This window comes from Sus scrofa, chromosome 8 (genome assembly GCF_000003025.6).
Source record: "Sus scrofa isolate TJ Tabasco breed Duroc chromosome 8, Sscrofa11.1, whole genome shotgun sequence".
NCBI lineage: Eukaryota > Metazoa > Chordata > Mammalia > Artiodactyla > Suidae > Sus > Sus scrofa.
The window spans coordinates 77,298,228-77,324,709 of NC_010450.4; the positions used below are offsets into that span (position 1 = coordinate 77,298,228).

The window sequence follows — 26,482 nt, forward strand, 5'->3', positions numbered from 1 at the left end:
CTTTCATTATTTGAGTATATTTGTTGCTCTGAAAGCAGTATTTTGCTTAATTAACTTACAAATAACTATTAATGACACGTTTGACTTAGTTAAGAAAGCGGAAATTCCAGATAACCTGACCAAACACTGCCTGGTAAAGTCAGGCTGGTGCAGCTGCCTGATTGTCCACGCCAGCTGAGGACCCGAACTTACAGGCCAGCTGTGGGTTGCAGTTCTAGAGGTGCTCAGAAACCACGGAAGGCTTTCGAGCTGAGAAGGGACCGATGCTGACAGGAGGGACAGGTCCAGCAGTGTGATGGGCCAGGCAGGGTGGAGAATGGGGCTGCAGGAGGTGAGCTTGTCACAGGTCACTGCCACAGGCCTGTTGGCACACAGCCTAGAAGCTGAGGCTGGTTGTCTCCTCTTATATAAACCAGAGCAAAGAAGCGCATGTGCCAGAGACCAGTTGTGTCCCATAGAGCCTCAAATAGGTACTCTCTGGCCCTTTCCAGAAGAAGCTTGCCACCCCCTGGCTTAGAACTCGTGTTGGGAGATGGGGCCCTCTGAGAGGTGGCTGCCTGGCCTGGCTGTGAGATCTGGGCCTGACAGCGTTGGGGAGGCGGACCTTGGGGACAGGCGTGCTCTCCTCCTTTGCCAGAGGAAGGAGGCAAGGTGAAGGCAGAGAACACAGGAAAGAGCCCCCAGGCCGCCCCATTGCTAGGGGGTAAGGAAGCAGAAGAGGGCGGCCAAGGAGGAGGAAGAGCCTCTGGACACCCAGAAGGAGGGATTTTCCCAAGGGGACCCAGAGGGATGCGGAGGCTCTTTGATAACAGGTGAGGGGAGGTGGCTTTTAAGGGAACATCTGCAGAGGATGGGGTTGGAACCCAGACAAGGGCAGATGGCCACCACTCAGGCTCTGCCTCTGGGACCATGAGGTGAGAAGCCAGGTGGAAGCCAGCGCCTGATTGTAAGATCACTTGGAAGCATTTTCCAGATGGGAAAGGTGGGAGCATTTGTGAAGGTGTGGGATCAGAGCCACCGAGAGAGGGACCTGGCATCCAGGTAGGATTTGCAGGAGTGGAAGGTGATGGGGTCCAGGGCGGTGTTTGATGGAGGAGGAGGGCACCCTAGAGGATTCTGGGTCTTGCGTCAGCCAGGGTCCTTATGAGGGGAGAGGAGGGTGCGTGCTGAGAAGGGGTGTGAAGAGGAGGCTTGGGGGGGCGGGCACCAGCTAGGGGCGCTGGGAGACTAGTGAGATGGGCAGGATTACAAGCAGCAGGAGCCCCCGGGGTGTCCTTCTCCCCCAGCCTCTGTGCCCCCTGGTTTGGGCTAAAACAAGCTCGGGGTGGAGATGGGCAGCGTGTTTCATAGGAACAGGATGGCCATAGAGGTGTCAGAGGGTCTGCTTCCGGAATCCAGGCTGCAGATGGAGTCGGGATCCCAGAAGAGTTCTAAGGGACAGGGTGAAGCTGGAAGCCTTGAGATGCCCCTTCTCCTGGCCTGTAGGTGTGCCGGGCTCAGGGGTCCGTGCACACAAGGCCCCACCCTTCCCTGGCAGGTTTCTGGGTGGAGACACACTCAGGGCCCAGAAACCAGCATTGTCTGACAGCAGCTGATCAGTAGCTTGTGCTTCTGCTGCCATTATGGGCCCAGTCAGATGGTCTATTCACATAACTGACCAGGGGTGCCTTTCAGGGTCGGGGTAGGGGGCAGGACTTGATCTTTGTCTTCCTCAAGGCTGGCCGTGGCACCACCAGAATTAGCAGTGTCTGTCGGGGGTGGGGATGGAGGAAACCACAGCACAGGTACTGTTGACCTACTATGCGTCGAGCACTGTGGGCACAAAAGGGCAATTGAGAAACCGCAGGTGCCACGAGGTGAGTGGAGGTATTTTATAGTGAATTAAGGTCGTTGGATGAAGGCGAGGTATTTTTAGTTACGCTGTGTTCTATTTCTGTCCTTCTCTGTCGCCACATCCCTTTATCATCAGCTCACATGGGAGCAGGGACCCTTTCTTTTGCAGGCTCGAGAAATCTAGTTCAGCCTCAGCGCTTGTTACGGGTTCAACACAGTCCCCACTCTGACCGGCCTTTGTCTTTACTGGGATCCTAAAATATCCAAGAAACCTGATTTCTTGAGACAAGCTGGATTCCTTGTTATCTGTCAGTAAGGGTGGGAGGCTGGAAAAGGGGCATCCGTGTATTTCCCAGCCCTCTGCCCCTCGTCCTGATGAGGTTTAATCAGGGTGGTTCACAGCCGAATACTGGACACTCTCCAAACCCGATTTCCACTCTTTGGATAAACACCCTTGCAGGACAGTGGTTAGCGTCCATGTGTGCACATCAGTGCTCAGCCCTGAGAGCTCTCACTGTCCACAAGGCAGACCTGGGGAGCTTGCCCTCGGTCCGGAAGTTCAGGAATTGGCATCAAGGCTAAGCCGTAGTTTCCTTTCTGTTATCTAAGAGCTTACAAGGAACTTAATAGTGAATGATGGGAGTGGAGACTTAAACAGCAGGTGTTTTCAAGTAGCATTAGGTGTTTTAGAAACTTGCGTTTATACAGACACACTAATGTGCTATTTATAAGTCATTCTAGTCTATTTAAAACCAGTCCCCGACCACCTCAGATAGTGTTTCATTAGCCTAGTGGCTGCATGTGTTTAAAAGTAGCAAAACCATGTTTTTTTGTTTTTTTGTTTTAATTTTTTTGGCTTTTTGTGAGGACCGCACTCACGGCATATGGAGATTCCCAGCCTAGGGGTTGAATCAGAGCTGCAGCTGCTGGCCTATATCACAGCCACAGCAACGGAGGATCCGAGTCACGTCTGTGACTACACCACAGCTCATGGCAATACTGGATCCTTAACCCACTGAGCGAGGCCAGAGATTGAACCCGCAACCTTATGGTTCCTAGTCGGATTCTTTTCTGCTGCCCCACAGTGGGAACTCCAAAACCACATCTTTTAAAAGAAATAGCCTGTAATTCAGTCTTGTCTTTTCACTAATCCTAGGCTCCCCCTATTTCACTCCTAACCCTGAATGTGCATTAATGACATTTGATGTGTTTAGTCGCCTCTTGACCTTTGTATCATAGACCTTGTCAAGTAAGTCACTTCCTGCAAGTTTGGATGTATTGGATTATGGACCTTTCTGTGCCCAGAGAGCTGTTGAGAGCCTTCAGAAGAGAACAGAGTGTGTGGATGGCTGTGAGGATGGCTGACGACGTGGCTAGTACACACTGCGTTCCTAAAAGAAAAGCTCATATGGTTAAAAAGAATTTATGTTTGCACAGAAATACTCAGGAAAGTGGCTTTTGTTTGAAGTAATTTTTAGGCTGATCTTTCAGTTGAAAATATCTAATTACTGGTTTGGTTTTGTTTTTTTATTTTCTCATCATGGTTCATGAATTTTGCAGCCACTTCCTTTTTTTGACTAATTAAACTGAGCGGTTGTCTGTTGCTCCAACTTCTGCCAAACAGCGGTTATTGTTGGGCGGTATGAAAATAAAAGCAATGCAAGTCACCAAAATGTGTTATATCCTAAGATACAAAACAATCAAACAGAGCCCAACTGGCCTGTTCTTTTCATATCCTGGGGGTGGATTTTAAGTATTCCAACTGGATCAGGTTCTTTGATTTGGAATAACCAGCAGTGGCTCGGCTGACAGAGTGAAATGTCCATGTTTCTTCTCTCCTTTTGGGGACTGCTAGTCCTGTCACCCCAGCTGCCCTGGCCGAGCTGCTCGACCTGCTGGACAGGAAAGCCATCTCTTCGTCTGCAGCTAAAAAGGTATGTCCCCACTTTCTGAAGCTCCTGACTGCCCTGCCAGCCCAGCGCATGCTTTATGTGTGACTCAGATGCCATTACTAAGTCAGTTTTGTCATCGGCATATTAAATGCTTCTGAGTACTGGGAGCTCCCATTGTGGCTCAGCGGAAACAAACCCAAGTGGGATCCATGAGGATATGGGTTCGACCCCTGGCCTTGCTCAGTGGGTGGGAGATGCGGTGCTGCCATGAGCTGTGGTGTAGCTTGCAGATGCAGTTCGGATTCCACATGGCTGTGGCTGTGGTGTAGGCCGGCAGCTGTAGCTCTGATTCAACCCCTAGCCTGGAAACCTCCATATGACAAGGGTGTGGCCCTAAAAAGCAAACAAACAAACAAATAAATGCTTCTAAGTACTGTTTTTATACTGAGGTAGAAACATTTAGCATATGACATAAAGCCAGTGCGACGTAGGTCATTGGCTTCTCATCCTTTCTAAACCAGAGGGAATGGTTATTGCTTGGCTTTGCCTGGAACATCTCCTAGACATCTGTTCATGTGAGAGCTGGGGGCCCTGCAGCCCCTGGGGGCATCAGACCCTGCCCTTGCCCTTGGGCCCTCAAGGCCAGCTCTGGCCCTCCTCCTCTCTCCCCTCTGGGCTTGTCACATGGTGGCCCCTGAAAGTCAGTCTTCCGGCAAGGAGGGTGATGTTAGACACACTGCCTCCCACTTAGATGACACTTGATACATGTGCCCTGTGCGTAAAAACTCAGAAAAATAACATCCTCTTCAAAGGTGGCCTTCTGCCCCATCCCTGCCTCCACGAGACAGTCCCGGGTGGGTGCAGGATTCCTGACATTCAGCAAATTTAACAAGCCCTTGGGAAGGTAACACCAAGGGGGCTGCCCCAGTTTGGCTTCAGGTATCACAGGTGTCAGTGCTTCAGCCAGGAACTTAATGTTATTTTAATGGCGCCTTTCGCATTTAATACTTACACACATCAACAGTAGTGGCAGGTTACAAAGTGAGGCTTTGGAAAATAGGCTGCATTTGGCTAATTACAAGGCGCCATGGAGCATATGCCTGGCTCTGTGCTGTGAAACTGGAGACAGGAACTAATAAAGGCTCTATTTACCCACCACCAAGTGAGGCTGTCAAGTACAGAGAGTGTACCGCATTTAGGAAAAGATTTGGGTTGCCTGGATGTCAGAGGCAGACAAATGTTTATGACAGTACTCAGCAGTAGCAGAAAGATTAGATGGCCTGAGGGCAGAAAGAAACTATATATACCCACAGAAGATCAGATGAATTGTAGCATTTGAAACCAAAGAGGGAAAAAAACCAAACAAACCCTTCCCCTTCCCACTTCTGCCCCACCAAAGAAGATGCAGTACACCAAATAGCATAGGTTCAGAGGGAGGAGATGGAAGTGCTGGGGGTGCTGACAGCCAGGCTCAGATACAGGTAGAGATGCTTGTGGATTCTGTCAACTTCCCCGTGTGTTTAAAGGAGGTGGGGTAAGTCCTGGCCTCTGTGAGGGAATCAGAGAACCAAAATAAAAGTTTTACTGGCGGGCGACGTGTGAGATGTATGTCAGGTGATAGAATCTCCCTGATATACCATTGCCTGGCAGGCGGGTGTTTACTTTTCAATTCTGTTTTTTAGGGTTTGTTTTTCTTTTGAGAAATCACTCACTGATTTTTCTGCTGGGGAAAAAAAAATGGTATTTGTTCATTATAAAGAACTTAAGTAACACAGAAAAATAGGAAGGTTTTCCAGTTCTGTCACCTCAAAATAACTCCCCCCAGTCCTGGGTGAACATCATCCCAGGCATCTCTGCACCCCCACACACGCGTCATAAAGATGGATAGATGGGTGGGTGGACAGAAGGTTAGAGATGCAAGGACTTTGGAAAAAAGAGGTTTTAGTGTACTGTTTTTTTAGTTAGGTTTTTTTCCCCACTGGCTTTTAATGTAGGCACAAAGTTGTATAACTGTCACTACCGTCTAATTTCAGAACATTTTCATCACCCCAAAAAACAAACCCTCCCCCGCTGGCAGTCTCTCCCCATTAATACCCTGCCCTAGGCAACTATGGTATCTGCTGTCTGTCTCTATGGGTTTGCCTGTTCTGGACATTTAATATAAATGGACTCGGAGTTCCCTTTGTGGCCCAGTGGTTAATAAACCCGGCTAAGATCCATGAGGATGTGGGTTTGATCCCTGGTCTCACTCAGTGGGTTAAGGATCCCGAATTGCTGTGGCTGTGGTGTAGGTCGGCAGCTGCAGCTCTGATTTGACCTCTAGCCTGGGAACCTCCATATGCCAAGGGTGTGGCCCTAAAATAGCAAAAAAAAAAAAAAAAAAAAAAAAAAATATATATATATATATATATATATATGTATATAAATGGACTCCTACAATATGTGGCCTTTTGTGCGTGGCTTCTTTCATTTAGTATGGTGTTATCAAAGGCCATCTATGTCGTAACATGTGTCATTCTTTTTATGGCTAAAGAATATTCCATTGTGTGGACACAAACACAGTGTGTCTGCTGTTCATCAAGTTTTTGGCTTTTTTGAGTAATACTGCTATGAACATGTATGTACAGGGTTTGTGTGTGTGTGTGTGTGTGCATGCTTTCAAATTTCCTATACCTATAGGAATGGAATTTCTTTTTTAAAATCTTTTTTTGTTGACGTATAGTTGGTTGACAATGTTGGATTAATTTCAGGTGTATATAGCACAGTGATTCAGTTATACATGTATTCAGTTGTACAAATATTCTTTTCCAGATCATTTTCCTTTATAGGTCATTACCAAATATTGAGTAGAGTTCTCTGTACTATATGGTAGGTCCTTGTTGTTTATCTATTTTATGTGTAGTAGTGTGTATATGTTAATCCTAAACTCCTAATTTATCCCTCCCCCCACCTTTCCCCTTTGGTATCCATAAGTTTGTTTTTCTGTGTGAGTCTGTTTCTATTTTGTAAATAAGTTCATTTGTATCATTTCATTAGATTCCACATATAAGTGATATATTTGTCTTTCTATGACTCAAATGGCATTATTTCATTCTTTTTTATGACTGAGTAGTACTCCGCTATATATGTGTATATGTGTACATATGCATACACACACACACACACACACACACACACACACACACACACAAACACACCATATCTTCTTTATCTGTTCCTCTGTTGATGGACCTTTATGTTGCTTCCATGTCTTGGCTATTATAAATAGTGCTGCAGTGAACATTGGGGTGCAAGTATATTTTCAAGTTACGGTTTGCTCCAGATACATGCCTAGGAGTGGGATTGCTGGATCATATAGTAGCTTTATTTTTAGCTTTTTAAGGGACCTCCATACTCTTTTCCATAGTGGCTGCACCAGTTTACATTCCTACCACCAGTGTAGGAGGGTTCCCTTTCTCCACACCCTCTCCACCATTTATTGTTTGTAGACTTTTCCATGCTGGTCATTCTGACTGGTATGAAGTGATCTCTCATTGTAGTTTTGATTTGCATTTGTCTAATAATTCGTGATGTCGAGTATCTTTTCATGTGCTTTTGGGCATCTACTATCTTCTTTGGAGAAGTGTCTGTTTAGATCTTGTGCCCATTTTTTGAGTGGGTTTTGTTTTTTTAATACTGAGCTGTCTGCATGTTTGGGAAATTAATCTCTTGTCACTAGAGTCCTTTGCACATATTTTGTCCCATTTCATAGGTTGTCTTTTTATTTATGGTTTCCTTTGCTGTGCGAAAGCTTCTAGGTTTAATTAGGTTCCATCTGCTTGTATTTGGTTTTGTTTCCATTACTCTAGGAGATGGATCCAAAATAAATTGCTGCAGTTTATGTCAGAGTGTCTTGCCTATGGTTTCCTCTAGTAGTTTTATAGTATTCAGTCTTACATTTAGCCTTTTAATCTATTTTGAGTTTATTTTTATACTCAATGTTAGAAAACATTCTAATTTCATTCTTTTACATGTTTTCCCAGCACCACTTATTGAAGAGACTGTCTTCTCTCCATTGTGTATTCTTGCCTTTTTCATTGAAGACTAATGGCCATACGTGTGTGGGTTTATTTCTGGGTATTCTGTGCTGTTCATTGAGCTATATGTCTGTCTTTGTGCCAGTACCATACTGTTTTGGTGATCATAGCTTTGTAGTATAGTCTCAGGCCAGCGAGCCTGATTCCTCAAGCTCTGTTTTTCTTTCTCAAGATTGTTTTGGCTATTTGGGGTCTTTTGTGTTTCCATACAAATTTTAAAATTATTTTTTCTATTCTGTGAAAAATGTCATTGGTAATTTGATAGGGATTGCATTGAATCTGTAGATTACCTTGAGTAGTATAGCTGTTTTGACAATATTGATTCTTCCAATCCAAGAACATGGTATCTTTCCATCTGTTTGTGTCACCTTCAGTTTTTTCATCAGCATCTTACAGTTTTTGAAGTACAGGACTTTTGCCTCCTTAGGTAGGTTTATTCCTAGATATTTTATTCTCTTTGATGTTAAATGAGATTGTTTTCCTAATTTCCCTTTCTGATATTTCATTGTTAGTGTATAGAAATGCAGCAGATTTTGCTGCATTCATTTTATGTGCTTCAACTTTACTGAATTCATTGATGAACTCTTAACTTTTTTCTGGTAGCATCTTTAGGATTTTCTGTGTATAGTATCATGTCATCTGTAAACAGTGATTGTCTTATTTCTTCTTTTCCAATTTGGATCCCTTTTATTTCTCCTCTGATTTCTGTGGCTAGGACTTCCAATACCATGTTGAATAAAAGGGGTAAGAGTAGACATTTTTCTCTTGTTCCTAATCTTAAAAGAAATGCTTTCAGCTTTCCACTATTGCATATGATGTTCATTGTGTGTGTGTCATATATGACCTTTATTATGTTGAGATATGTTCCTTTTATGTCCACTTACTATAGAGTTTTTAATCTCCAGTTTTTATGCATGTATTGAGATGATTGTATGGCTTTTATTCTTAATTTGTTAACTTGGTGCATCAGCATTGATTTATTTGCATCCCTGGGATAAATCCCACTTGATCATGGTGTGTGCTCCTTTTAATGGATTATGGATTTGACTTGCTAGTATTGTGCTGAAGATTTTTACGTATGTGTTCATTGTGATATTGGCCTGTTATTTTATTTTTTTATAGTATCTTTGGTTTTGGTATGAGGGTGATGGTGGTTTCATAGAATGAGTTTGGAAGAGATCTTTCCTCTGCAGTATTTCGGAGTAGTTTTGGAAGGATAGTTGTTAACTCTTCTCTAACAACTATCTCTAACTACCCATTTGGTAGAATTCACCTGTGAAGCTACCTAGTCCTGGACTTTTGTTTGTTGGGAATTTTTAAATCACATATTCAATTTCTGTACTTTTAATTGGGCTGTTCTTATCTTCTATTTCTTCCTGGTACAGTCTTCAGAGATTGTACCTTTCTAAGAATTTTTCTATTTCTTTTTGGTTGTCCATTTTATTAGCATACAGTTGCCTGTATTAGTCTCCTTTTATTTCTGTGTTGTCAGTTGTAGCGTCTCCTTTTTCATTTCTAATTTTATTGATTTAGGCCCTCTCCCCCTCCCCCCCCTTTTTTTTTTGTTAAACTCAATAAATTTCATTATATTTATAGTTGTACAATGATCATCATAACCCAATTTTACAGCATTTCAATCCCTCCCCCCACAGCCTGTCTCCTTTGGTAACATAAGTTTTTCAAAGTCTGTGAGTCAGTATCTGTTCTTGAAAGAAGTTCATTGTATCCTTTTTTTAGATTCCACGTATAAGTGATAGCATATGATGTTTATATCTCCCTGTCTAACTTCATCGAGCATGATAATTTCTGGGTTCATCCATGTTGCTGCAAATGCCATTATTTCATTCCTTTTTATGGCTGAGTAATACTCCATTATGTATATGTACCACATCTTTATCCACTCCTCTAATGATGGACATTTAGATTGTTCCATGTATTGACTATTGTGTATCATGCTGCGGTGAACATTGGGGTGCATGTATCTTTTTGAATCATGGTTTTCTCTGGATAGATGCCCAGGAGTGGGATTGCTGGATCAAATGGTGATTCTATTTTTAGTTTTTTTGAAGTATCTCTGTACTGTTTTCCCTAAGGGTTGTACCAATTTACATTCCCACCACGAGTATAAGAGGTTCCCTTTTCTCCACTTCCTCTATGGCATTTATTATTTGTAGACTTTTTGATGATGGCCATTCTGGCTGGTGCAAGGTGGTACCTCATTGTAGTTTGAATTTGCAATACTCTAATAATTGGTGATGTTGAACATCTTCTCAGGTATGTCTTCTTTGGAGAATTTTCCATTTAGATTTTCTGCCCATTTTTTGTTGGGGTTGTTTATTTTGGGGGGATTGAGCTGCAGGAGGTATTTACATATTTTGGAGATTAATCCCTTGTCAATTGCTTCATTTGCAAATATTTTCTCCCATTCCATAGGTTGTCTTTTTGTTTTGTTTAGGATTTCCTTTGCTGTGTAAAAACTTTAATCAGGTCTCATTTGTTTGTTTTTGTTTTTATTGTCATTACTCTAGGAGGTGTAAGTCTTAAGGGTTTATCAATTTTGTTGATCTTTCCAAAGAACCAGCTTTTAGTTTCATTGATCTTTTCTGTGGTTTTCTTCATTTCTATTTCATTTATTTCTGTTCTGGTCTTTATGGTTTCTTTCCTTCTGCTAACTTTGAGTTTTGTCTGTGCTTCTTTCTAGTTGCTTTAGTTGTAGACTTAATTCTTGTTTCCTGAGGTAGGCTTGTATTGCTATAAACTTCCCTCTTAGAACTGCTTTTACTGCATCCCATAAGTTTTGGATTATGATGTCTTTGTTGTCATTTGCTTCTGGAGATTAACTCCCTCTTTGACTTCTTAAGTGATTCATTGGTTGTTTAGTGGCATGTTGTTTAGTTTCTACATGTTTGTGTTTTTTGCTATTTTTTTCTTGTTGATTTCCAGTTGTATAGCATTGTGGTTGAACAAGTTGCTTGATATTATTTCAATTTTCTTAAAATTATCGAGTCTTGATTTGTGGCCTAGAATGTGATCTATGCTAGAGAATTTTCCATGTGCACTTGAGAAGAATGTGTATTCTGTTGCTTTTGGATGGAATGTTCTATAAATATCTACTAAGTCCATCTGGTCTAATGCATCATTTTAGGCCTGAGTGTCCTTTTTGATTTTTCTGTCTGGATTATCTTTTTGTTGCTGTAAATGGAATATTAAAGTCCCCAGCTAATATGTGTTATTGACAATTTCTCCTTTAAAGGTTGTTAGCAGTTGCCTTATATACTGAAGTGATCCTATGTTGGGTGCATATATATTTAGAATTGTTATATCTTCTTCTTGGATTGATCCTTTGATCATTATGTAATCTCCTTCTTTGTCTCTTATAATATTCTTTATTTTAAGGTCTATTTTGTCTGATAAGAGAATTGCTACTCCAGCTTTATTATTATTATTATTATTATTTGTTTACATGGATTATATTTTTCCATCCTCTCACTTTCAATTTGTATGTGTCCCTAGAACTTAGGTGGGTCTCTTGAAGACAGCATATATATATATATGGGTCTTGTTTTGTATCCATTCAGCCACTCTGTGTCTTTTGGTTGGGGCATTTAGTCCATTTATATTTAAGGTAATTATTGATATGTATGTTCTTACTGCCATTTTATTAACTGTTTTGGATTTGTTTTTGTTGGTCTTTTTTCTTCCTTTCTTCTCTTGTTCTCTTGTGGTTTGATGACTATCTTTAGTGTTGTATTTTCTTATTTGTGTGTGTATCTATTGGAGACTTTTGGTTTGCAGTTACCCTGAAGTTTTGATAAAGGAGTCTGTATATACAAGATTGTTTTAAGTTGTTGGTCTCTTAATTGTGAATGCATCGCCAGTGTCCTGCATTTGAACCCCTCTTTTCTCACGATTTCTGCTTTTGGTAGCATATTTGTGTGTGGATGATTTCCTACCTTTACTATATATATGCTTTTACTGGTGAGCCTTGTCATTTGTAATATTTTTGTTTCTAGTTATGGCCTTTTTTTTTCCGTCTAGAGAAGTTCCTTTAGTATCTGTTGTAAAGCTGGTTTAGTAGTGCTGAATTCTCTTAGCTTTTGCTTGTCTGTAAAGTTTTTGATTTCTTCTTCAAATCTGAATGAGAGCCTTGCTGGATAGAGTAACCCTGGTGGAGTTTTTTCCTTTCATCACTCTAGGTATATCATGTGCCATTCCCTTCTGGCCTGCAGAGTTTCTGATGAAAGATCTGCTGATAATCTTATCAGGGTTCCTTTGTATATTATTTGTTTATTTTCCCTAGCTGCCTTCAATATTTTCTCTTCATTTTTAATTTTGGTCAGTTTGATTAATATGAGTCTCAGGGTGTTCCTTCTTGGGTTTATTTTATATGTACTCCATTGTGTTTCCTGGATTTGAGTGAGTGATTCCTTTCCCATGTTAGAGAAGTTTTTGGCTATTATCCTCAAATATTTTCTCTGGCCCTTTCTCTCTCTCTCTTCTGGCACCCCTGTATTACAGATATTAGTATGTTTAATGTTGTCCCAGACTTCTCTTAGACTGTCTGTCTTCATTTCTTTTCAGTCTTTTTTCTTTTTTCTGTTCTGCATCAGTGATTTCCACTAGTCTGTCCTCTATCTCACTTATTCGTTCTTTTGCCTACTGTATTCTGATGTTGGTTGCTTCTAGTGAATTTTTTATTTCAGTTACTGTATTTTGCACCTCTGCTTGCTTAATCCTTAAATCTTCTATTTCTTAGCGCATTGTCTCTTGTAATTTATCAGTCTTTGGCTCCAGTTTATTTCTAAGATCTTGAATCATCTTTACTATCATCACTCTAAAGTCTTTTTCATTGAGTTTGGTAATCTCCAGATCACTTAGCTGTTTTTCTTTCTTTTTTTTTTTTTTTTTTTTCGTTTCCTTATCCAAATCATAATTCTCTGCCTTTTCATTTTGTATAGATTTTTGGTGTGATCTCCTTATTGGAGATGTCTTCTGATGCTGCCCCCCTTGTGGGCTTGCTGCAGGCTTCCTGAGGGGAGGGACTGGTGCCTGCCCACTGGTAGGTGGAGCTGATTCTTATCCCTCTGGTGGGTGGGCCTTTGTCTCTGGGCAAGACTAAAAGTGGCTGTGTGCCGGGGAGGGGTCTTTAGGCAGCCATTTGCTGATGTTCCCACCTGGATTATTGTTTTGCCTGGAGTTTCTCAGCCCTAATGAGTGGTGCCAGATTTTTCCAAAATGGCCACCTCTATAGGAGTACACGCTGATGATTATTCCTGAGACCTTTGTCTCCAATGTCCTTCCCCCACAACAAGCCACAGTCACCACTTGTTTTCCCAGGACATCCTCCAAGAACTGCAGGTAGGCATGACCCAGATTCCTCTGGAATCTCTGCTTTGCCCTGGGACCCAGTGGACATGAAAGCCTGTGTGTGCCTTTCAAGAATGCAGTCTCCATTTCCTCCAGTCCCTTGAAGCTCCTTCACACAAGCCCCATTGGCCCTCAATGCCAAGTGCTCTGGAGGCTCTTTCTCCCAATTCCAGATCCCCAGGCATAGAGACCTGACATGGGACTCGGAACTCTCCCATAGGTGAATCTCTGTGATACAGTTACCCTCCAGTCTGTGGGCTGCCTACCCAGCAGGCATGGGGTTGCTCATATTGCATAAGCACCCCTTCTGCCATCTTGATGTGGCCTCCTCTTTGTCTTCTGGAGTAGGATATCTTGACATTTTGTAGTCTATTTGGTTGAAGGTCATTCAGCAGTTGGTTTTAGTTTTCTTGCTTTTATGCAAGACAGTGAGCTGCAGTCCTTCTACTCCACCATCTTCCCCCCCCGCCCCATTTTAAGTTGGTGAATCTCACTAAAGATTTATCAATTTTGTTTATTTTTTCAGAGAATTAGCTTTTAGTTTCATTAGTCTTTTCTCTTTTTTTTAAAATCTCTTTCATTTATTTCTGCTTTGATCTTTATGATTTCTTTCTTTCTACTGTCTTTGAGGGTTTTTGGTTCTTCCTTCTCTAGCTGCTTTTAGGTTTTTTATTTGAGATTTTTGTTTCCTGAGGTATGATTCTATTGCTATAAACTTGCCTCTTAGAACTGCTTTTGCTGCATCCTGTAAGTTTTGGATCATCATGCTTTCATTTTCAGTTGTCTCTATGTATATATTGATTTCCTCTTTGATTTTTTCAGTGATTCATTGGTTGTTTGGTAGCATATTGTTTAGTCTTCCCTTGTTTGTGTTTTTTGCATTTTTTTTCCTTATAGCTAATTTCTAATTTCATAGCATAGTGTTATGGTTGGAAAAGATGCCTGATATGATTTCATTTTCCTTAGGTGTATCAAGTCTTGGTTTGTGGTCCAACATGGGATAAATATCCTAGAAAATATTCCATGTGCACTTGAGAAGAATGTATATTTTGCTGCTTTCAGATGGAATGCTGTGTAGATTCACTTAAGTCCATCTGGTCTACTGTATCATTTAAGGCCTGTATTTCCTTATTGATTTTCTGTCTGGATGATCTGTCCATTAATGTAAGTGTGGTGTTAAAGTCCCCTACTATTAGTGTGTTACTGTCAGTTTCTACTTTTATATCTGTTAACATTTGCCTTATATATTGAGGTGTTCCCTCTATTGAGTGCATATATATTTACAATTGTTACGTCTTCTTCTTGGATTGATCCCTTGATCATTATGTAATGTCCTTCTTTGCCTCTTGTAACAGTCTTTATTTGAAAGTCTGTTTTGTCTGATACAAGTATTGCCGCTTTGGCTTTTTTTTTTTTTTTTTTTTTACTTCTATTTGCATGGAATACTTTGTTTTCCATCCTCTCAGTTTAAGTCTTTTACGTGTCTCTAGATCTGAAGTGGGTCTCTTGTAAATAGCGTATGTACGAGTCTTGTTTTGTATCCATTTGGCTAGTCTATATCCTTTGCTTGGCGCATTTACATTTAAAGTAATTATCAATCTATATGTTCTTTTTGTCATTTTATTAATTGTTTTATATTTGTTTTTCTAGGTCTTTATTCTTCCCTTCCTCTTTTGTTGTCTACTCTTGTGGTTTGATGACAGTCTTTATTGTTATTTTGGCTTCCTTCTTCTTTTTTGTGTGTATATATTATAGATTTTTGGTTTGTGGTTACCATGAGGTTTTGATATAGCAGTCTGTATAAATATATGATTGCTTTAAGTTGCTGATCTCTTAATTTCAAATAGATTTCAGATATCCTGCATTTGTACTCTTCTGATTATTGGTTGGTAATATATTTGTATGTGGATGATTTCATATCTTTATTGTATGTTTGCCTTTACCAGTGAGCTTTCCCATTTTGTAATTTTCTTGTTTCTAGTTGTGGCCTTCTCTTTTCCTCCTAGAAAAGATCCTTTAGTATTTGTTGTAAAACTAGTTTGGTGGTGCTGAATTCTTTTAGCTTTTGCTTGTCTGTAAAGCTTTTGATTTCTCTGTCAAATATGAATGATATCCTTGCTATGTAGATTATTCTTGGTTGTTGTTTTCCCTTTCATCACTTTCAGATGGTGCCACTGCCTTTTGGCCTGTGCACTTCCTGCTGAAAAATCAGATGATAACCTTATGGGGATTGCCTTGTATGTTATTTATTGCTTCTTCCCTTGTTGATTTCAATATTTTTTTCTTTGCCTTTAATTTTTGTCAATTTGATTACTGTGTGTCTTGGAATGTTTCTGCTTGGGTTAATCCTGCCTGAGACTCTTTGTGATTCTTGGACTTGGGTGACTGTTTCCTTCTCCATGCTCAGGCCTTTTTTTTTTTTTTTTTTTTTTTGCTTTTTAGGGCTGCACCCACAGCATATGGAAGTTCCCAGGCTAGGGGTTGAATCGGAGCTACAGCTGCTGGCCTACACCACAGCCACAGCAACGCAGCATCCAACCTGTGTCTGCAACCTACACCACAGCTCACGGCAGAACTAGATCCCCAATCCACTGAGCAAGGCCAGGAGTCAGCCCACATCGTCATGGATCCTAGTTGGGTTCCTTACCAGTAAGCTGAGCCACAGTGGGAACTCCCTCTCAGGGTCTTTCTTCTCCTTCAGGGACCCCTATAACACGAATGTTGGTGTATTTAATGTTGTCTGAGAGGTCTCTTAAACTGTTCTCACTTCTTTTCATTGTTTTTTCTTTATTCTGTTCCATGACAGTGATTCCCCCATTCTGTCTTCCAGCTCACTATTATTCTGCCTCATTTATATTGGTATTGATTCCTTCTAGTGTATTTTTCATTTCAGTTATTTTACTCTTCAACTCTGTTCTTTATATCTTCTAATTCTTTGTTAATTATTACTCTGGGGTCTTTCTCTGGTAAATTCCTGTCTCCATGTCACTTAGTTATTGTCCTACAGTTTTATCTTGCTCCTTTGCTCGGAGCATATTCCTTTACCGTCTCATTTTGTCTAAAGTTCTTTTTGTGGACTTTTCCACTGGCTGCCAGATTGCAGTAATCTTGTTCCTGGTGTCTTCCCCTGGTAGGTGAGGCTGGTCTAGAGGCATGTGCAGGCTTCCTGGTGGGAAGGGCCAGTGCCTGCCCATTGGTGGGTAGAACTGGGACTTGACCCTCTGGTGGCCAGGGCCATGTCAAGTGGTGTGTCCAGAAGTGGCTCAGGAAGTCTTTAAGGCAGCCTGTCTGCTGATGGGTGGAGCTGTGTTCCCACACTGTTGGTTGTTTGGCTTGAGGCATCTCAGCCATATAGGCTGCAGGCTGTTGGGTGGGGGCAGGTCTTGGTACTAATGATCCAATAAAGATGTTTGCCCTTCCTGAGAATTCACATGGCTGAACACTCCTCACAGTTTCCACCACCAGTGTCCCAATTCCCAGGGATAGACATAGCCACTCCTTTCCCACCCTACCCCTCAGGAGACCCTCCAAGACCAGTCTGGGGAGGTTTGGCCCAGACTCCTATGAAGTTGCTGCCTTTGCCTTGGGTTCCAGTTGCTGTACACTCTCCCAGAGTAGAGTCTCTGTTTCCCGTAGTCCTGTGGAATGCCTGCATTTAAGCCCTGCTGGTCTTTAAAGCCAAACTCTTTTGAGACTCCTTCCCCCAGTGCTAGGCTTCCTGGCTTAGGAGTCTGACGTCAGACTTAAAACCCTCACTCCTGTGGAGGAACTTTTGTGATACAATTATTCTCCAGTTAGTGGACCAGCCACCAGGGGGCATCCCTCCTCCTATCCTCTTGTGGTTTCTTCCTTCTACACTTGGGTGTAGACTATCTTTAGGGGGAGTTCTCATCCTTTTAAGCAATGATTGTTCTGCATTTAGTTGTGTTTTTGATGTGCTCATGAGAGGAGGTGGTGAGCTCAAAGTCCGACTAGGAATGGAATTTCTGGGTTATGTGGTGATTGTATGTTAAACATTTTGAGGACGTGCCAGAGTGTTTTCCAGATGGTCTGCCCTATTGTACGGGTCCCATCAGCAGTCTGTTCCAGTCTCTCCACATTCATGCCAGCACTTTTTTTTTTTTTTTTTTTTTTTTTTGGTCTTTTTAGGGCCATACCCATAGCATATGGAAGTTCCCAGGCTAGGGGTGGAATCAGAACTACAGCTGCTGGCCTACACAACTATAGCAATGCCAGATCCGAGCTGTGGCTGCAACCTACACCGAAGCTCGTGGCAACACTGGATCCTTAACCCACTGAGCCAGGCCAGGGATTGAACCTGCGTCCTCATGAATGCTAGTCAGATTTGGTTCCACTGAGCCATGACGGGAACTCCTGTTGTTCTTTTTGATGATAGTTATCTTATTAGATATAAAACAATAGCTCATGGTGGATTCGATTTGTTTCCCTAATGAGTAATTACATTGAACATCTTTTTGTGTCTTATTTTTCTAATGTACCTTACAGTGTGTTATATTTGACAGTGAAAAAAATGTGTTGCAATTAATTTTTACTGATTTAACAAACGAATCCAAGTAGGCCTTAGTTTTCAGAACCCCTGTGAGTCAGAGAGTGCTGCAGCAGCATAGAAGGACTCTGCTCCCACTGGTTACTGGTGTTTGCTCTGACAGAACTGGAAGAGGTTCCACTATTGATGGGTAACCAGGGGATGAGGAAGAAAGCTGACTGAGAGTGACTCCGAAAGGTGACAGATATGCAGAAGGGGTCTTCCTGCCCTGTGAACACTCTGAACTCCAAAGACCCTACCACTGTATGTGTAAAGTATGGTTAAGCTGTCTCTGTCCAGCTCTCTCTCCCTTAAATTACCCCCCATTATTTCAGCCCTTAAACATTTCTCTGCACATTGCTCCAGGTGTCCCAGCAGTGCTTCTGAGATTTACAAGCCTTGGTGCCTCAGCTCCTCAGGACCTGGGGAGTTAAGAGGTTGCTGCCACGAGGCAGCGCTGTCTTTCAGAAACAGAAACTCACAGACTATTTATCATCATGAGCAACCTCTTGGTTAACCATAGGCAGAAGCATATGGGCTCCTGTGACAGAAGCCGGTTCTCTCTAGTGAAGTAGACAACAGCCACATCTCCCCTCCCTGAGGACAGGGCCCACCAGACTCCTGGCTGCTGCAGTCACACCTCACCTGCAGCCAGCTTCCCAGGATCCCGAGCCTCCAGTGACTCAGAGGCCCTGGGCAGCCCCATGGAAAGTCAGGCGAGATGTGCATTTCCTTTGGGTGAGTCTCCTGCATCCTGAGGATTGTCCAGTGAGTGGGACTACACTGCCCTGGGATTCTGCAGAGATAGAAATTGAATTTTCACATGCAAGTGCGCCACTTGAGCAATTTTCTTCTTCTCTGCCTTGGAGTCTGCTTTAAATAGAAATCACCAAAAACCTTTTAATGTAGAAAATACTGTGTCATGCAGTAAAGCTGTAATAGATAATTGGGTATCTTTTTCTTCCTTTTAGTGCTTTGGTCCTTTGCACATTTTACTGCACCCTGCTTCTCTTTGGGGCCTGGATTGATGCCTGTGCCTTTCCAGAAGAGTGACCTTTCTTGATCCTTGCCTTTTACCAGAGGGGACCTCCTCTCTGTGACTCGCACCACTAGCTCCCTGCCCTCTCTGGGACAGGCCAGTGGCCTGTGTACTTTCCTCTCACCCTTCCTTCCACATCCTTTAAAAGTAGCTCTAGCTGGGAATTTCCCTGCTGGTGCAGCAGGCGAAGGACCCAGCGTTGTCACTGCTGTGGCTCTGATGACTGCTGTAGTGTGGGTTCGATCCCTGGCCTGGGAACTTTTGCATGCCACTGATGCAGCCAAAACAAAAAACAAAAAACACCAGCTAGAGAAACAGTTGGGTAGTAGTTGCAGGTTGGGTAGTAGGTAGTTGTTAGTTGGGTAGTAGTTAGTTAGACCGTGTGCATTCAGCGCCCTGGAACTGAAGGCTGTTTCTGCTCCCACGTGTCAGAGGTCCCCAGCTTGCATTACCCCTACTACCCTTGGCGGCCACTTATTAACGTCAATGACCAACGCTATCCCAGGAAGTCCTCGTTACATTTGCTTTTCTTGGGTGAGCTGCACACCTGACCAGAAACAATTGCACTTTCATAGCACTTCCTGGATTGGTGACTAAACATAGACAGAAGCTGAGGATTTATGTTGCAGCACAAGGCTGGTGACCACAGAGCTGTTATGTTTGCAGCACGATGGCCAGAGGAGCCCTGCAGAGTCTGGCCTGGAGGCGGCCAGCCCCCTTCAGGGACCCCCACATTGCTGGGCTCCAGCCAGGGCTGCACAGTCTGTGTCTTAAATAGGAATGAGCAGATTAGCTGCTGGATTCCACTGTGTCAGTCCGGTGGGGCTCGGGTGGGGCTGACACTGCTTGGCTGACTTGAGAACATTCTAGCGTCCGGGCGTTTGTTCCGGGAGGCCGTTGGGTCTGCTTCCCTAGTGTCACTCCTTGGCACCCACTCCCCACCCCCAGCCCAGGGCTCAGCCAGCTTATCTGCACTTAAAGCATCCATCCCAGCATTGTCCTGCTTTTCCTGCTGAACAGTGTGGCTTGGCCATGATCCCTGAGCTGCCTCATCTCATCTCTGTTCATTACCTTGGCTCGGGCAGATCCAGCCAGTGTTGGGGCAGCTGTACTGGGTGCCAGGTCAAGGCTGACCCCTGGGCAGCCGTACAGGTCAGCTCCGCGCTGTGGGCCACAGAGGCTGCAGGGGCCAGGACTGCCAGGCCTGCCAGCTCCCGGGCCAGGGCCACAGGCAGCGTCCACGTCCTCCAGGCTTTCCACTGCTTTCCTGGAAAGGGTTGATGCGGAGATTCTTATAAGCAAGTCCTTGCACGTGATTTCTTTTATGGGCCAGGGATCAAATCTCTCTTGAGATCTTCATTCTCACTTCCTGAGTATTGGACCTTTTCAACTAGGAACTTTTTTAAAAGGAACTCTGCAAATGAATAAAATAACATGGGTCAAAGTCTAAATACCTACCAGTAGGGAGTCATTTCACTGACTTATGATAAACACATTTGCTGGATATTAGGCTTTTTCCCTAATATAAGAAAGGATTTCTATGGTAAGTGAAACAGAAGCAGGTGAGACACTGTGTATGTACTGTGGTCACAGCTGTGTCACAAAACAGAAAAGGGAAAACACCAGAATACTAATAACATTGATTATCTTGAAGGAATGGGGGTCAGATGAGTTCTCTTAAACTTTTCTATATTTCCTTATTTTCTACAGTGAACATGTAATTTTTAAAGTTAGAAAATAACATTTTGAAATTCTAAGTCTTTTTTTTTGGTCTTTTAGGGATGCACTGGTGGCATATGGAGGTTTCCAGGCTAAGAGTCGAATCGGAGCTGTAGCTGCTGGCCTACACCACAGCCACAGCAACACAGGATCCGCATCTGCGGACTACACCACAGCTCATGGCAACACCGGATCCTTAACCCACTGAGCAAGGCGAGGGATCCAACCCACATCCTCATGGATGCTAGTCAGGTTTGTTAACCACTGAGACACAATGGGAACTCCTAAAATTCTAAGTCTTAATTCAAGAGAAATAAATATATCAGGGAAAGGGGGTGAGAAACCCTTCAGACTTGCTTGCGGTGGCTCCAGAGTCTAATCCGCATAGTAGGTTGTGCTGTCCTCCACTTCCTGTGCTGCTGACATGCCATCAATAAGTCTCTTGAGAGCAGGGGAAGCTCTTAGCTGCTTACATTCCTCTCTCCTCAGTGTAGTATTCGTGGTCAGCTGAATAAACAAAGAATTGAGCTGGAGCCACGTATGTTCGGTGCTTTCCTAACAGCAAGGACCGGTCTCCCTGTGGACTGGGGCTGTGCATTGGTAGCGGGAGGAGAGCTTCCGGAAGGACTCACCAGACACTCCTGGGTCACGGTCACTGTGGGCGTCTGACTGCCGAGCTGAGAGCACACAGCCTGTCTTCTCAGGCCCAGTGGCTCCTGGCTGGCCCATCCTCCAGGGAAAGGTCACAGTGCTGAGTCCTGACCCCTGACCGCTGGCTGAGCTGGAGGGGGAGCCCCAGGGGGGCGACCGGGGTCCCCTCCCCTCCGAGCTCACACCAGAGAAACGGGGAATGTGGAAAACTGCCCAGGAACCCCCTTCTTTGAAAATATCTGCCTTTTCCCCACCTTTAGTAGGTTTGGGATTAGTTAGCATTTTTAAGTAGAAAAATACCCTTGCTGTTAACTGCTAATTATCCTAGCCACATTTGGGTCCAGCTCTGCCTACAGGCGGTGGATTGCAATTCATGCTTTTAGTTACTTTGCATTTTGTATCTTCATTTGGGGTCATGACCTTGCCCCCCTAAAATCACTTTTTCCAGCAGGCTGAGTTTTCATGACGGTCTAAGTGCAGCCTGTGTGGCCCCATCCTTCACTAAAATGTCACCTCCATTAATTAATTCAGTGGAACTCCTGTTGGCAGGGGCCCTGTGAGTAATCATCTCTCACCTGCCGCCCCGCCCTACTGTGTTGAGTGGGGAGGACCCGTCTCCACTGGTGCAGGTCTCGCACTGATTTGAGGGCGCAGCTCAGCGCTGGAGGCTACAGATGTGACAGCATACTGCCCTCTCTACTCCTCTCTCCCCTGCTCTGGCCCGCAGGTGTTTGAGGAACTGTGGAGGAGCGAAGGCAAGACCCCAACACAGATCGTTGCGGAAAAGAAGCTTGAACTGATGCAGGACCCGGAGGAGCTGGAGCAGCTCTGCCGTGCCACGCTGGAGGCGCATCCTGGAGTGGTACTTGCACTAGGGGGCAGGGCTTCATGCTCAGCGGGGCGCAGGGCAGGGCAGCCCTCCTGCAGGTGGGGGCCCGGGGTCAAGGCCTCCCCTTGCAGCCCAGAGGCACTTCCTAATGACAGTTGGCCCCGTTTCATCAGTAATCCCAGAATTATTTTTATCAGATTTTAGCTAAAGTCAAGAGATGAAATTAGGTGAATGTTGGAAAAATATGGCTTTTCCTAGAAGGGAAAGCCACCCTCAGAGTTTAATCTTCATGGAGCTTTGGCTTCCCAGGTCTGTTGCCCTCTTCCAGGGTTGCAAGGTCTGCTTTATAGGAGGTGCTCTCTATGGCAAAGCAGCAGGCAGGGGTACACAGGGGGAAAAAGATAAGGACACACTTCAGTTCTGTGCCTTTGAGATCTGCGAAGAAAGGCAGAAAGGAAAATTATTTGTAAATTATGGAGAAAATCCTTGACAGGAACATGGCTGGCAATCAAGTCATTTTGTGTTCCGAGCATAGAACCAAATAGAAAAGCCCAAATGAGGAGCATCGCTTCCTTCCCAAGTCTAATCATATCGTCCAGAGATATTTTTCAGAGGGGAAGGAAATTGCTGGCATCCTTTCAGAATGATACCACCCACCCATCAGCTTGCGGGGACACTAACAGCCCTGTAAAGAGCTCTCGATAAGGAAAATGAGCTTGCACCGGTCCCGGCGATCTCCATCTTCCTGCCTCATCTGCAGTGACTGATAAAGACACACGTAGTTCCTGGCTCGTTCTGCGGCACTGAGCACAGACACTCGCACGCGCTTCTGTGGATCAGGACGCTGGGCCGGTGGCTGTTTGACAGGCACCAGAGCCCCTGCCCCAGCCAGGCCAGCCTGTCCACCAGCACCCCCAGGGAGAGTTGGCATCTTGTGGATTTGTCTTCCAACAAGCTTCTTGGCAAGGGGATGGGGGCCACTGCAGGGTCAGGGGGCCTTGCTCACGGGCCCTGAGGAGTGCATCCAGGTCCTCAGCCATGACAGGTCACGGTCCTCCTCGGTCCCCTTTAGTTAGGAGGCAGGGTAGCAAACATCTGCTTTGCCAAGAGCCCAGAAACCTCCTCAGAAGTCCACTCCCTCCCCTTTTTTCCTTTTCTTATTTTTTATCTAATACGGAAAACAAACAGTTTGGTTCACTGAACATAAAATTGATTTAGAATCTTTAGGTGAGTCTCTTTTCTCTGAAATTTCTGTCTCCAAAGGTGATGGATCTGAAGAAGGGAAACCCCAGAGCAATCAACAAGCTGATTGGATTGGTCCGAAAAACGACTCTCGGCCGAGCAGATCCAGCTGTGATCAAGGAGGTGCTAGAGAGGCAGCTGTCATCGTGACGGTCCCAGGTCCCCTCCTCGGCCAAGCCAGGGCCTGCAAGCTGACGTCCCAGCCCAGCCGGACAGCCCTGCCCAAGCTGCACCTTGACGTTCTGGCTCCACGAAGACCAGGCTTCGCCCTGTCGCTTCACTGGCATCACACGGCTCCCTAAGATGCAGAACAGCTTGTTCCAGTGCTGCGATCAGGCAGACGTACTGTTTCAAATTCTGTCACATCCTAAGGAAACGTTTCCTTTGGTAGGTCTCTCAACAAATATTTTGAAGCCCACCCTAAGGGCCGGGGGTTGTTCTAGGTGCCGGAGTTTAGCAGTGACAAGAGAGACCGGGATCTGGATGCAGGATCGGGTTTGGGGACCTCTCAGGACATTCATCTCCATACCAGGAACTAGTTGTAGTTACCCATCCACCAAGTAAAAGGAATGTTGCCCATTTGACTCCCCAGGGAGCCCAGGAGGCAGAGGGTCTGAGAAGTGATTTGGGGGACGTTGGGGGGGGGTGCGAAAAAGACAACAGACATTTTCAAATAAATTTAATGAATAAAATATATGCTGAAGTATCACATAAAAAATAAACTTACACTTCAGAGATTGTGCAGTTGATACCCCCCCTCCCAGAGAAAAGCTGTAACATTGAACTGATTTGTTTTGTCTGCAAAGAATAAGATGGTAAACTAGTAAATCAAAAAGTTGACCTTTATCAGTAGCGGTGCTGCAGTTAACAGTGTGTCCGTGGCGGCCAGGTCGCCCTCACCCCTGTTCTCATGACAATAATACTATTTGTGTGTTGCAGTGGGGTGCCCCTTTGTTGCTGTGTGCCTTTGTCACCTGTGTCTCACAGGCTCAAAGACCAGTTTTGCCAAAGCACATGTCAAACAAACGGTGACACAAGAGAACAGTCTTTGGAGGCCCTGATTTTGCACTGAACTCTGGTGTAAGAAGAGGGCAAACATGTGGGTCGTAAGTGGTCCTGCAGGAGCAGATGGAGGGCCAGGGGAGAGGGGACCTTCCCTCACTCAGGGAGAAAAGCATGGAGGGTAAGCAAACCGCTCCTGTGGTTTATTTTAGACAAGCATGAAGAGGTAAGGTTTTGTTTCTTTTTTTTTTTAATTAACTTTTTAAAAAATGAGTGACTGGAGGAGTTCCCGTCGTGGCACGGCAAAAACGAATCTGACTAGGAACGATGAGGTTTGCAGGTTCGATCCCTGGCCTCGCTCAGTTGGGTTAAGGATCTGGCGTTGCTGTGAGCTGTGGTGTAGGTCAAAGACCCGGCTAGGATCCCACGTTGCTGTGGCTGTGGTGTAGGCGGGCAGCTGCAGCTCCGATTGAACCCCTAGCCTGGAAACCTCCATATGCTGTGGATGCGGCCCTAAAAAAGACAAAAAAAAAAAAAAAAAAAAAAAAAAAAAAAGTGACTTAGAATTGTTAAGAGAATACCCAGGAAGCCGTGTGCTGCTCACACAGCCTGCTGCAGTACCCAAAACTACTGGGCCTAAGAGTAAGAAGTTTTCATGCACTGTCTTTTCTGGAGAGAAAGGCAGAGTCAGTCCCACCCCCTCCCCCGCATCGCTCCACAAGTTTCATTTACAAACCAGCTAAGGCTGCCTGAGACTGGAATCGGGCGGGATCGTGATTTTATAAGAAATGATAAGGTTTGGTTTTGTTTTAAAAACAAACTCCATTTTCACCAAAGATCTGGCTTCTTGGTCATCAAACCTCACAGAAAGCACTGGATGATCTTTGCAGACGATTTTAAATCAAGGGCTTACTTAAAGGGGGGCGGGGAAGGGGAGTGGGCAGCAGGATGAAGATCAATCACCAACAGTATTCTGTCATATGGACTGACAGTTCCCAGAGAAAATTGCCACCGCTGAGGGGAGGGTGACATGGGTGAAGGGGGTCGACTGAAGGAAACTCAGCTTTTGGGGAACATACTATAGTGTGTACAGAAGTCAAAATAGAATAATGTACCTGTGAAACTTACAAACCTGTGTTCCCTCAATTAACAACAAAAAAGCGCTTGATCTTTACAATGGTAACTGTCGTCCAGTTGCACAACTGCCTGTGGTCTTCAATGCCCACTTCTGAAATCCCCAAAATCAGACAGTTAACAACTGCTGATAGTCAAAACAAAACAAAACAAAAAAAAACAACACAGCTCAGATATCTTACTTCTTGGAACCTGACTGAATATTTGAAATATATGTTTATATAACACCCTAAGAAATTCACAAAGTATGCCTCTACTTGTACATGGGCCTCCGTGCAATACAATTTTAAATATATTTTTACATGAGTGTGGTTCTCTGGTTGCTCTTCAGGGGGAAATCTCATTCAAGTGCATGAAGTGGCACCATAGTTGGTGAAGCCCCTGCCCTCTGTCATTGGAATCCACCCACCTGCAGTATGGGAAGGGACCTGCTGGAAAACTGGCTCCCCAGGTGGGCCTGGACCAGCTCTACCTGGTCAGGCCCAAACCATGTGCACTGTTGCTTGAGGAGGAGGCTGGCTGGTTGGCTGGTTCCAGGGGGAGGAAAGGAATGAGCTGCAGAGCTCAGCATGCTGCCTGGCACACAACCAGTCTTTAGTCCAAGTTCATTAAGTTTATACAATGAAATGAACGCACAGCCTCTTATGGGGGCCCCCAACCACTAGTCTGGGAGTCAGGGTCTAGGAAGGGGCTCCTTGCCTTTGTCTAGGCTTACGCATCAAGGCGAACTTCTGTGCCCATCTTTTAAGGTGTACATGGTTTGCAGGGGTGCTGCCATTATTTACACCAAATTAAGGATGCTTTCGCTGAGCTTCCCCCTCTCCCCTTTTTGTAACTATTGCTAATTTGGAGGAAGGCTGTGAATTTTCTTAAACACCCTCCTGGAGCTTTGAGTTGGTTGATTCAAGACATGGCCAGGGGCCTACAATCTAGATTGTATTTTTCATGTCTGTTGAACTTAGCCGCATCATTTCAGAGATTGAATTTAGCCGCATCATTTCAGAGATTTAGAGATAAATGGGGACTATTTTAAAAAACACGACAAATCTGTCTAGAAGTGTAATTTACCCAGTACCAAAAGCAACATGGAAATGGCTGCCATTCCTCTTGAGCAGATTTTAGACAAATGCATTCATGGATTATTTGGGCAGA

At 44.2% G+C, this 26,482-nt stretch overlaps 1 protein-coding gene across 4 annotated transcripts in view; it reads left to right on the plus strand.

Moving 5' to 3' along the window:
- The window catches only part of GATB (glutamyl-tRNA amidotransferase subunit B), a 101,264-nt gene extending 75,771 nt beyond the window's left edge, over nucleotides 1–25,493 (plus strand). For 3 of the 4 annotated variants that reach the window (XM_021101520.1, XM_021101521.1, XM_013989323.2), the window contains 3 exons: nucleotides 3,689–3,767; nucleotides 21,851–21,985; nucleotides 23,216–25,485. In XM_021101520.1, the coding sequence (XP_020957179.1) occupies nucleotides 3,689–3,767; nucleotides 21,851–21,985; nucleotides 23,216–23,344 (343 nt within the window). In that variant the 3' untranslated portion in view covers nucleotides 23,345–25,485. Of the gene's footprint in view, nucleotides 1–3,688; nucleotides 3,768–21,850; nucleotides 21,986–23,215 lie in introns of all 4 variants that reach the window. The other variant, XM_021101518.1, reaches the window with a different exon arrangement.